We start from the raw sequence: 12967 nt of genomic DNA, 5'->3' as shown, positions 1-12967 counted from the left end.
TTCAGTGATTCCTTCTCCTGGATTGGATTTAAAGTATTCATACTCAGAGGTTAGGATTTCTAGTTTGTTCTCCCTAACTTCCTCTGTGCCTTCATTAATAATCTCAATAGTTTCCCAGATATGTTTGGAATCTTTACAATTCATCACATGTCTATTCATTAGGGGATTAAGGGAATCTACTAAGATTAATTGAAGGCTAGCATCCAGGGAAGATTCTTCTATTTCAGCAGGAGAGAAGTCCTCAGGATCCTTCACATAAGTTCTCGCTTGGGTGATCACCACATCATTCTCTATTACCTCTGGTTCAATAACCATAGGTATTTTTGGACCCTTCTTCAATACTTGCAAATATTTGGGATTAGCAACCTGTAAAAACAGTAGCATCTTCTTCTTCCACATCACATAATTTTCTTTATCGAAAAGTGGAATTTTAACGGTTCCAACTTTTTGTGTAGTCATTATGAATTTTTGAGTGAATAAAAATTCAAGAAGTGAAAGAAACACAAAAGTCTAGGATCTAGATTTGTACGTTAATCAGAAGGCTCTGATACCAATTGTTAGGTCCCAATTTGTTTGTAGAAGGGGGGGTTGAATGCAAACAATACCGTTTCGTCGAATAAAATGCGGAATAAAATTGTGAAACAAAATTCAAGTTAAATAAAACTTTTATTAAACTTGAAAGGTGTTACAACTACGGTATCGATTACAAGGGTTTAATCTCAAATCAATTATTACAAATTTAGAATAAATTCGACATGAACTTTTTCTATTTTTGTAATTAAAAGATCAAATGCTAAAAGCGATTTGAGATTAAGTTCTAGGGATTTTAATCCGCTAGATTGATATACAAGAACAAGATAAGTATTTCTAGTTGATTAGATTTAACATTACAATCTAGAAATTATGATCTTGAATAAACAGAAGAAAGGATGAAATATTTTCTCTTTGGTTCTGCTATAATTTTCTTGTTCTGTATTTTTGGCTGCTCTGTTTTTGCTGTGTTATTTTGAGATGATGTCTTCTGCTTCTATTTATCAAAACAGTCGAAGTTGTTGAACTGCAGTGACAATCTTTTTAAGCTTGAATGACTTTCGGTGAGACAATCTCATTAGAGCTAGGAAGACAATTAAAATGAACTAGCAAGACTTTCGGTATGACTATTGATTGTCATACCGATTGTCATATTAGTTCAAATGAAATTGTTTTTCTGAATACTTAATTGATTTTATTCTAATTGAAAATTCTATCAATTCAATTAACTGACTTAGCAAGACATTCGGTATGACTATCAATTGTCATACCGATTGTCATGCTAGTTCAATCAGTTGTCTTTTTAGAATTATCACAGATTTTAATCAATTAATATTCTGAAAATCCTTAATATTAATTCTAAATTAATTAATCACTTTAATTCAATTAATCAATAAATTAATCCTTGCAGATAGAATTTATTTTCTTAATTAAATTATATGACTTAATTAAATTAATAGAGAATTAATACTATCTCTGAGCAGCATCCATTCTTCAGACAATCTTCGAGACTTATGAATCAATTCCGTCACTTCAATGCTGACACTCGATGTACTGTCTGGTTCATGAGTGACTAACTTTCATGACGTTTCTTCATGTCTTGACTTTGTTGTTCTGATTGAATCCTTGTAATAAATGATACCTTGACGAGATCTCTGTCACTTGATTAATTCCACGATCTTGATTTATATCACTGAGGCATGATCAACTTCTTGAACTTCTTCCAGTGAATCTTCAAGACTGCAGATGAACAATGTTTCTTTATTCTTTGACAGATGTTACTTTGTGAGATCTCTCTGATGCTTGATCCACTATTTACTTATTACATTCTTATTTGAGTTGAGTTAAATACTCGAATAAACGAGTAGGCTATGACATATGCCTTTCAAGATCCTCTCACCAAAGGCCTTTGTAGAAAATTAGTGTTGGAGTCAGCACAAGGAATGGGTTTAAAGCCTATTGTGGAGTGAATTGTGATGGACACCCATCTTAAACTTGTTTAAGTTCAATGGGTCAAACGAAATCATAAAAGAACTCATGTTTATATACTACTACCATTCCTATTAATAAAGTGATGTAGTATTTTTATTATTGTCACATGTGTTAGGATGAGCTAATGCTCTTAATAAGTTCATAGTCTCGTAAGAGGTGGTTTGCGACAATACAAACTTGATGAACTTACCTATGTGAATGTGGGGCTATTGCCCAACCCCTTATGAGAGTCCTTTGGCGAAGGACCTCTAGAGCGTTCACGAAAATCCAGGTACAATGTGGGGGCACTTATATAAAAATATAATTTGCGAAATCACTTCTTGATTTGAGAAAGGTTAAAGTGCGCAAATATGTTTTCACTAACTTCCGTGAGAGGTTCAAGGATTTTTCTACCTCACATGGTTTTGAGGCATGTTTGTATGCACCGGTATCAATTCAAGTCCACAAGACATTGGTGCTTAAGAAACCGACTATCCATTGCCCATTAAATTACTTAAATTATTTTTCTTTTGCAGCATGTGGGGGAATGTTAGAATTAATATTAATATAAATATTATTTCTATAGTTTGCTTTAAAAGAAAAATCTAGAAAAATCTTCAAGACTTCTAGAAAAATCTTCAAGACTTTTCAGTTTGTGACTTTTCACTTTGGAGCCTTTTTACCTCCTTGTATTAATGGTGTCTTTTGGCCATTCTTGGAGTTACAAGTTTGAGCTCTTATAAAAGGAGGTCTCCCCCTCATGTTTGCACACACAAAAACAATTTTCCTCTCATATAGATATAAGTATATTTTTGGGCAATGATCAAGAGTGTTTTCAATCTATTTCTTTGTACTACACCAAAGAAATAGAAGTCGTGTAACCTTGGAGGTTGATTGCCAAGAGGCCGTGTGTACGTAGCGGGGCAAATTCAACTTTAGGGCAGTGTTAATTCACGCCACGACTCCTTCATTCTCTCAAGTTCTTTTCGGTTTGCTCTCTTCTTTTCCTACAACACTCATTCTTAAACTTGTTGGGGATTTTAGATTATTTGAGTTATAAGAAGTTAGAACTTAAATGCTCATTTATTTAGAGAACAATATATCCAATAAATTTACAGAACCTAGAATAGAAAAATTATTGACGTGTAAAAATCCCACGGGCTGTGCCAAATTTGAGTTGCATTTGTAATCGACTTCTGCTGAAATCAGGTAATTGGCAAGGTCCTTATGTTACACTAGGAAGCATTAACTAAAAATTATCTTAATGGAATATGTGCACACATAGGTAAGCTTGTATGTGAAGAGGTCTCCTTTTTTTTGTAACTAAAATGAATATATTTGTTATAAGTAGATTCTTCTTGAACTTTCTTCAATTTTAAAAAAAGTTAATTCTCAATTTCTTGGAACCAGGGCGACACTATTTTTTTGTAACTTTGCCAGTAATGCTCATTTTCTTTCTAATTCCCTTCATTTCACTTATTTTATACTAAAAAGGGGGAAAAACTTGTCATTTAGATTAGTTTGTGTTGTTAAGGTACTCACCCATGCCTAAATAGAAAACTTCTGGATTGCTGAAACTTATTATTTTATCTTATTCATCAGATAAATAAAGCATAATCATTGGAAGCTCATAATGATACCAAATCAAGAGATTTCTTTTCTTAATCTATTATAATTGATTGAATAGTTAATTAATCATAAATCAACTAATAAAAAGGTTTTATTTTATTACTTTTTCTTTTTACGGTTCTTTTTTGGGCAAAAGTAATGTCAATCTTGTCATCTACAGTCAGCTTCAGTCCATATTTTGGTAAGTTTGTAGTGCACATTAATTGTTTTTGAATGATGTTTTAATGGTATGTGCCTCTTTTTTGCAGTATTAATTTAGGCCTTCTTGAAATACTACTGGTCTCTCATAGATTTTAGAATTGAAGTGATTTTTTTTAGGTGGCCAGCAGGATACATGGAACAACCGACTCGAAAGAGAGGCAGACCTAGGGTTGTCGTTACAGATAGCTTGGTTGAGGCACGACGTGTAGCTAAACAGCGGCTTAATGCCCGACGATCTGGAGGTAATAAAACCATTCATGATGTACTTGGATTGTAGTATAGTCAGTTTTCCAGATATTTTAATCCTTCTTGTAGCCGTTTAACACATACACATACACTTATGAGTTAAATTTGGATATCAATGAAGAGTGTGTCTCTAGAAAGGAAACCACATTTATATCATAAATTTCCTTTAGTAGGAATTTGTTAAAAAATCTTAATTTAACACACTGTTGACGGTATATTTACAGGAAATATTTTATCATCTTCCTCACTTACCACAGCAGGCTAGGTGGCTCCATTAACAGTTAGGAGAAGGGGTGGAGGTAGCCTTTAGCACATCTGTTTATTTCAGTTTATGTTTAATGTCATGTTCATTGCAAACCGGAGATTCACAAATAGGTAATTAAAAAAACAATCATGGTATGTGATCGCAAATAGGCAATTGTAAAATAAGCAAGATATTCAGTTGTCAATTGTCATAAACGGGTTTTCTGCTGTGTGCCCATGGGCACCCACTAAACACAAACTTCTATAAATTTGGCTTGTTTTGATTGGCCAATACTTTTTAATGATGATCGACCCCCCTGCATTTACAACAACTCCACCAATCAAAATACTCAAAATTTATAGGTTTTAGTGCTTAGCATGTGCCCATGGGCACACACTAGACAAACCCTTATAATAAACATGCCACTGATTTCCCCTTTTTTTACACATACACGAACACATACACTTATGAGTTAAATTTGGATATCAGTGAAGAGTGTGGATCTAGAAAGGAAAGCACATTTATATCATTAATTTCCTTTAGTAGGAATTTGTTAAAAAATCTTAAATTAACACACCGTTAACCGTATATTTACAGGAAATGTTTTATCATCTTCCTCACTTACAACAGCAGGCCAGGTGGCTCCATTAGCAGTAAGGAGAAGGGGTGGAGGTAGCCTTTATCACATCTATTTATTTCACTTTATGTTTAATGTCATATTGATTGAAAAGTGGAGATTCACAAATAGGTAATTAAAAAAACAATCATGGTATCTGATCGCAAATAGGTAATTGTAAAATAATCAAGATATACAGTTGTCAATTGTCATAATTATAATAAACATGCTACTGATGTCCCCTCTTTTTAGGCTTGTCTAGAGTATTCCTTATTGGTATTTATGTTGCAATATAAAGGATAAGACCAAAAAACTCTGATACACTACCAGCGATTGGTAAGAACATTGTGTATCACTGTTTTGTGTTTTTCATATGCAAACTATTTGGAACTTTCGCATAATACTCTTCAGTGTGCTCCCAGTTTCAGCTATAGAGTCCCCTCGCCGTCGTACTCACATTGACAAGAAGAAAAGGGACTTTGGCAAGTCTGCCTTGATATTTTTTCTTAAAAAGGGTAAAACTAATATGCTTACGAGTGTCCTTCTTGCAGCTACCAACAACACAATACATGATATGGGACGATAAGATCAGATGTGCAAGTTCTGTGGCGCACTTGTATGGGCAGCAGAATTTACTGGTACACACATGGGCACGGGTCCTAAGGCTTACTCTATCTGTTGTGCCAAAGGAAAAGTGCAGCTTCCCTTACTAAAGGAGACACCACCTGAACTAAAACAACTTCTCACTGGCACTACTATGAGGGAAATAAAGTTCCAGCACAATCTACGGATGTACAACATTATTTTTGCACTGTGTTCGTTTGGCGGCAGTGTGGATGAGAGTATAAACAACGGATCAGGACCATATGTGTTTCGCGTCAATGACCATGTATATCATAGTAATGGTTCTTTAGTTCCACCTGATGGCCGTACACCTAAATTTGCCCAGTTCTACATGTACGATGGACAAGAGGCAGTTGATTACCGTTTACAATTCCCGCTTAGTAGAGATCAGTTGGATCCCGATATTGTTAATTTGTTATTACAAATGCTTAATAGAGAAAATGCGCTTCTGGGAATCTTTAAACAGATACGCGAACGATACCCTTTATCTGAACAAATACCTGTTCGGCTTCGGCTTCTGGAAAGGAGGTCTGCTGATGGGCGTTTTGTAAACCGCATAAGCAGAAATGATTATGAATTTGTGGGCCTTGCAGTGGACAAAAACCTAGCCAACCACAGGGATATAGTGGTTGAGTACAAACGAGGAGGCCTACAAAGAATAACCGAAATACATCCGTGTTTTATGTCCTTGCAATACCCTCTGCTCTTCACTCGCGGAGAAGATGGCTATCGCTTGGGTATTAAACATCGTAATGTTAATAATGCGAACCAGGACAATGACATGACTGTCAGTATGCGAGAATTCCAGGCATTCAGACTGCAGTGTCGTGCTAGCGAGGGGCACACTCTTTTACTAGGGGGAGACTATTTTTACAATATGTGGTTGATGTCTGGTGTTGCATTGAACGGACGATTAAAGTGGGTAGAGAAGCATCAATCAATAATTAGATCAAACCTTTATAAAAACATTGTTGATTCTGTTAGGCATGGAGATGTCTCGGCCACTTAAGTTGGCAAGCGTATAGTGCTACCATCAAGCTTTACAGGCGGTTTTAGGTATATGCAACAAAATTTTCAAGATTCATTGGCTATCTGCAAGGAATATGGCCACCCCGATTTGTTTGTGACTTTCACTTGCAATCCAAAATGGGTGGAAATACAACGCGCACTTGCATCAGCAGGTAGTACAGCTGCATCTATGCGACCAGACCTTGTTGCACGAGTGTTCAAGCTTAAATTGGATGCCATGATGTCTGATTTCATGAAGAAAGATGTGGTTGGCCGCGTAATTGCAGGTTAACCTCGAAATATGGGAGCTAAATTTCTTAATACGCCATTATTATACATATAATATAAAATGGTTATTCGGAAAAAATGAACAAATTCAATTTAGAAATCAGTTGTCAATGTCAGATTATTTTGTTTTTGTCTGGTTCATTATAGTTAACTACATTGGTAACTTGCATGTAGCTGTGTACACAATAGAATTTCAAAAGCGCGGCCTCCCGCATGCACATATTGTTCTATGGTTGGCTGAAGGTGACAAACTCGTGTCTACGGAAGATATCGATCACATTATTAGCGCTGAACTCCCTGATAAAGAAAATGATCATGTCGGATACGAAGCAGTCTCTCAATTAATGATGCACGGCCCATGTGGTGAAGCAAATCCTAGGTGCCCGTGTACGATAAATGGAAAGTGTTCAAAATTCTACCCCAGACCTTACATCTCTACCACTACAATGGATTCAGATGGCTATGTTTTATATCGAAGGAGAGATACAGGAATAACAGTAGAAGTTAACAAAATTCATCTAGAAAATAGGTACTTCCTTTTTATTATATTTACGTATCATTATCATTATACAAGACATTCCTGCGAGCAAGTCTGATGTGATTTTCTTTTATAATAACCACAAGCTAGGAGTCGAAACCAAACCTGGGGATTTTATCATCTATTATATTGTTGTCAAACACCATGTTTAGCCACCATTCGTAAATTATGTTATTATTTACAGCTTGCTATCATTAAATTCGTATTGAAGTGTCCTTGTTATTCAATAAGCCCCGACAAAGACCCTTGACTAAATTATATAATAATTTGTAAAATGTACACATGGGTCCATCATTATAAAACAAAAATCCTCAGAATTTTTTACTTATTATTCATGATCTATTCTGAAAAACATTCATTGGTATTGAGTCAATAAATAAATAATTATTATTGCGCAAATCACAGTATTTTCATATCTGATTACCTTGAAAAGTCTCTGCTGATTATAGATAATATTAAATAATATAGAAGAATGCTTAATTGATTAGGAAAACTTTTACATCATTTCTAGCCCTATCAACACAATTAAAAGAATGGAAATAATCTACATCATAAAAGATAATACCTTGCTCTGAACTCTCCAAAAACTCTATTGCGCTTAAAAACATACATACCTACGAACCTTTCGCAATGATAAGTAATTCTGATATTAAGATATGAAAATATTCTTGGGATTATAATGTTATTGAAGGTACTTGCTATTAAATTTGTAATTGAAGCTTGTACTTATCCTCATCTGATCCAGCTGGTTTATATTTTTAATATGCTTCACAGGCATGTGGTTCCTTACAATCGGGGATTACTTGTCAAGTATCAAGCACATATCAATGTGGAACGGTGCAACCGATCACAATCAATCAAGTACTTATTTAAATATATTGGCAAAGGTCCTGATAAAGTTACCGCGGTCATGGAACGCACTGACAGCCGATATAATGGCCCAACAGTGGCAGCATACACATCACAAGAAGTACAATTAGACGAGGTCAAAAATTACCTGTCCTGCAGATATGTGTCATCAGCTGAGGCTTGTTGGAGAATTTTTGAGAACCCCATACACCACAGAGAACCATATGTACAACGTTTATACTTTCATCTTGAGAATGAACAAGAGGTTCGATTCTATGATGACGATACTCTGCCCGAAGTTTTAGATAGGGTAAGGTCAGATGGCACCATGTTTATCCAGTGGTTATTAAATAATCGACGGAATGAAACGGGTCATGACCTAACATTTGTGAGGTACCCCACAATGTTTCGTTGGGATAACTCTGGTAAGTTTTGGGCTCCCAGAAAACAAAAAGTGGATGTTGTCGGGCGTATGGTTTATGCTCACCCAGCCAGCGGCGAGAGATTTTATTTGTGCCTGCTTCTGAATGTCATTGTTGGTGCAAAAACTTTTGAAGGGATACACACCGTTGATGGTATAGTGTACCCAACATACAAAGAGGCGTGCTTCCACAGGGGTTTACTTGAGGCGTGCTTCCACAGGGGTTTACTTGAATCCGACAAAGAGTGGAATATGGATTTAGATGATGCCTCTCATTATGCAACATCACCACAACTTAGGGAATTGTTTGTAACAATATTGATTTTTTGTGAAGTAAGCAATCCAGCAGAGTTGTGGGAAAAGCACTGGACCGCTTTAGCTGATGATATTCAATACACACATAGAAGACTGTTGCAATTGCCCATGCTTGTTATTAATGATCACGATAAACAAGCACTAGGTGTGGAAGGTATTAATAATTTACTCAAACAACATGGAAAGATGACCGATTTCCCAGAACTCGCACTGTTAGACACGGCTGCAACGTATAAGTATGGGAACCAACTCTTACTGGAAGAATTGATGTATGATTGTCATGCACTAAAAATTGAAGCAACAAAGTGAACCACATGTCTTAACTAGATGCAGCGCCTGATATTTGACAAATTAATCCAATCTGTTACTTTAAATTCAGGGGAATTCTATTTCATTTATGACCATGGTGGTACATGCAAGACTTTCTTAAGGTCTACCATACTGTGCAAACTCCGGAGTGAAGGTCTCATCGTCTTAGCTGTTGCGTCATCAGGGATAGCTTCTCTCCTAATAGAGGGCGGAAAACAGCTCATTCCCGATTCAGGATACCTATTGACATAAACGAGGTTAGTACATGTGAAATTAAAAAGAACACACATCTTGCTGAATTAATATGCAAAGCAAGCCTCATCATTTGGGATGAGGCTCCAATGACCCACCGCTATGTGTATGAGGCCGTTGATCGGAGCTTCCGTGATATTCGCCGGACTGTAAATCCAAATGCTGACTCGCTGCCCTTTGGCGGCTTCACCATGCTCATGGGTGGAGATTTCCGACAAACTTTACCTATTGTGCCAAAGGAAGGTCCCGAAGGTATTGTGGCTGCAAGTATAAGCAAATCTTATCTTTGGCGAGAATGCAAGATATACACGCTCACCGAAAATATGTGTGTCGAGCAAAATGTACCTCCAGTATCAATTGATGGAAACTTATTACATTTCAAGGATTGGATCTCAAACATCAGTAATGGGCTACAACAGACATTTCAATTTGGTGATGACGCAGATTCAACGTGGATCAAAATCCTGAAAGAGGTATAATCTCCGTGCATACAAGATAAGGACTTTTGTTTGCCCATTTTATATTATATGAATATGTGTATATGTGTCTATCTATATACATGCACGTATGATAACAATCCATTATTTAAATGCAGCACACCAGTTTTGAGTAACACATATGTTACGCATGTAGCCTTCACAAAAGGAACATGATACCAAATAAATGTCCCTATAAAATATGAACAAAAAACAGATCCATATAATATAATAATGGTTGTGCTAGCTAATCATATAAGTTATAGTGTATATTTTGATAAAGGTTGTCATGTTTAACGACTTTATAGTTCCCTTCTATACATATGCTTTACTCCTTATTTAATAGACACAAAATAACATAGTGCCAAGATAATGTACATAACTAGCCTTTTAACTCATATGAAATATAAATTCCGTCAATTCTGTAAATCCTCCATCCTCCAGTAAACTAGATATATCTTGTAAACTTAGCAAAACACTAAGGCTACCTATTTCCATAAAAATTATCTAATATCGGGAAAAATAGTTGTATCATTTATTATGGTTCCAAGCTGGAAATGTCACCAATTAAAACTGCCAAAATACTGTTCCAATTTAGGTTACCCTTAATAATTCATACATGTAGTTGTAGGTGTCATTTTCTGGTGACCCCATCAAGGCAATTGTTGATGAGATCTATACAGACCTCAACGAAAAACAAGGCTCCCTTGATTACTTCCGTGATAGGGCAATCCTAACCCCTCTAAATGAATACGTGGATAAGATCAATCAGGAGGTACTAAAGAGGTTATCGGGTGCCTCTCAGGTCTACAAAAGTTGTGACACTATCTGCAAAGGCTCCTCCACTAATTCCTTTGATGAGGTCCTTTATCCTACAGAATACCTAAACTCTTTAAAATTTAGTGGCGTCCCTAATCATGAAATGGAGATCAAAGTGGGAGCACCCATTAGCTGCTACGCAACCTTAATCCAAAGAAAAGCCTATGCAATGGGACACGTCTTATTGTTACTAGATGCTACACGTTTCTCATAGAAGCCCTCATTATAACATGGAAAAAGATTGGTCAAAAAACATATATACCAAGGATATGTATGTCCCCAGCTGACAAAACACTTCCCTTTGTTCTCAAGAGGAAACAATTCCCAATTACAATTTGCTACGCAATGATTGTCAATAAAAGCCAAGGCCAGACTGTGAAAAATGTGGGACTTTATTTTCCAAATCCGGTATTCAGCCATGGTCAGCTTTATGTTGTCATATCGAGAGTAACTTCCCCCGCAGGTTTGAAAATTGTTTGCGCAGAGGAAGATAACATATGTGATGGTTACACCAAAAATATTGTGTACCATGAGATCTTTAATGACATTGTGTCCGTGGATTAATTTCACTTTGTGGAAACCACAATTTGGACGCTGGATACATCCTCTCATCCGCTGAAAAGGACTATCATACATTATTTTGTATATTTTTTGGACAACTTTATTTTCTGCTGCTTGAGCATTTTGCTAATGACGTTGAACAAATTAAGACATTCTATTCATATCCTTGATAATTTAATGATTTAGTACACATATATTTGGAGATAAATTTTTCAGATGTATATATTTTTAGATTTGTACCATTCTCTTTATGTGGTTTTCTTCTCATTTGGCCATCATTTAGGACGATGGCTTTCGAAAACTATTAATTACTCATTATTAGAGTCAAAATTATAGGGATGAAACCACCTAAACTGGACGAATTAGTATTTTTTGTTAGTAGTGTTTGATAAACATTTTACTTGGTTGTACTACTTTTACTTAACTGGACGCTTTCTGGACCAGTGATTGTCAAATTTTTGACTGGATCGTTTCTCAATACTACTTTCACCTTTCACAGACGACTCATAACTTTTCCATCTTCTCATTCTACAACTCGATTACTAAGCTCAAGTTGTAAGTAACCTACTTATCCTCTTTTTACTTTACAAATTGTTGGGTGCTTCACTGACTAAGTTACTGTCAAATATTCGTAGTATAACCATGTTTACCTTTTTTACATGCAAAATGTATCTTGTATCCAGATGGAATACTGGTTAAGAGTTTATTAATTATTCATTCAGAATTTTAAGAATTCAGATTATTAACAAATGACCTATTACTATATATTTAAGGTCTCACCATTGTAATAATATTATCATTGAGAACTTATTAATGAAAATTTATATTTTACTAAAATTAACGTAACAAATTTTTGCCCAACGCATACTACTGGCCGATTATGATAATTATCATTTTTCCAAAATTAATAAACAAAATAATTACAACTTAAAATTTACTCAAAACGTTATTAAATTATAATAATTATTATTTAATTCTGGATTATTCGTAATACATTAGACATGTCATATATAGTATAATTTAATTAAATAATATAAAAATAAAAAAAGCTCAAAAATAATTAGTAATTCATAACAAACGTGTGTGTAAGCGATGATATAGAACCAAACATAGTTGAGATTTTAAAGTACAATATTTTTTTAACAAGCTCTATTTATTTTAAAGCACAATATTTTTTTAACAAGCTCTATTTTCCAAATATATGCATAGATTACTTATTTTATATTATATCTCAGCAACACATGCCCCATGATTTATCGTTTCATGTCTTACATTTATGTTATCAGATAATTTTATAATTTAATAAATAATAAAATTTGTAACTATTATTTTAAGATTAGAAAAAAAGCAAATTGTGAAATTGGAAAGAAATATAAAGTACTAAAGGGGTGATTTAAAAGTCTACACACTGAGAAAAATCAACCGTTGCAACTTTATTTCTTCCCTTACATTCCAAAACTGGGCTGTAAAAAAAATTATATAAATAACTGATATAAACGGTCCAGAAGACACTTAATGATTTTAATTGTCCTTAATGAGTGGTAGAAAGCTCCTCTTCCAATATACCAGC

General features: G+C 35.0%; 3 protein-coding genes across 3 annotated transcripts; all 3 read left to right on the top strand.

The window, feature by feature from the left end:
- The first annotated feature begins 5529 nt into the window (after window positions 1-5529).
- LOC141665556 (uncharacterized) lies at window positions 5530-6570 on the top strand. Its single transcript, XM_074471539.1, has one exon. It carries the CDS (start codon window positions 5530-5532, stop codon window positions 6568-6570), a length of 1041 nt encoding a protein of 346 aa, XP_074327640.1.
- Window positions 6571-6621: 51 nt separating this feature from the next.
- Window positions 6622-9541, top strand: LOC141665555 (uncharacterized). The gene is made up of 4 exons (XM_074471538.1): window positions 6622-6856; window positions 7005-7386; window positions 8170-9134; window positions 9360-9541. Exons 1-4 carry the CDS (start codon window positions 6622-6624, stop codon window positions 9539-9541), a joined length of 1764 nt encoding a protein of 587 aa, XP_074327639.1.
- Window positions 9542-9630: 89 nt separating this feature from the next.
- On the top strand, window positions 9631-11050 carry LOC141665554 (uncharacterized). The gene is made up of 2 exons (XM_074471537.1): window positions 9631-10014; window positions 10649-11050. Exons 1-2 carry the CDS (start codon window positions 9631-9633, stop codon window positions 11048-11050), a joined length of 786 nt encoding a protein of 261 aa, XP_074327638.1.
- The last annotated feature ends 1917 nt before the right edge of the window (window positions 11051-12967 follow it).

Source organism: Apium graveolens, chromosome 6 (genome assembly GCF_009905375.1).
Source record: "Apium graveolens cultivar Ventura chromosome 6, ASM990537v1, whole genome shotgun sequence".
Taxonomy (NCBI): domain Eukaryota; kingdom Viridiplantae; phylum Streptophyta; class Magnoliopsida; order Apiales; family Apiaceae; genus Apium; species Apium graveolens.
Note: the sequence above shows the minus strand (reverse complement) of the source record. Positions and strands in the feature narration are given on the sequence as shown.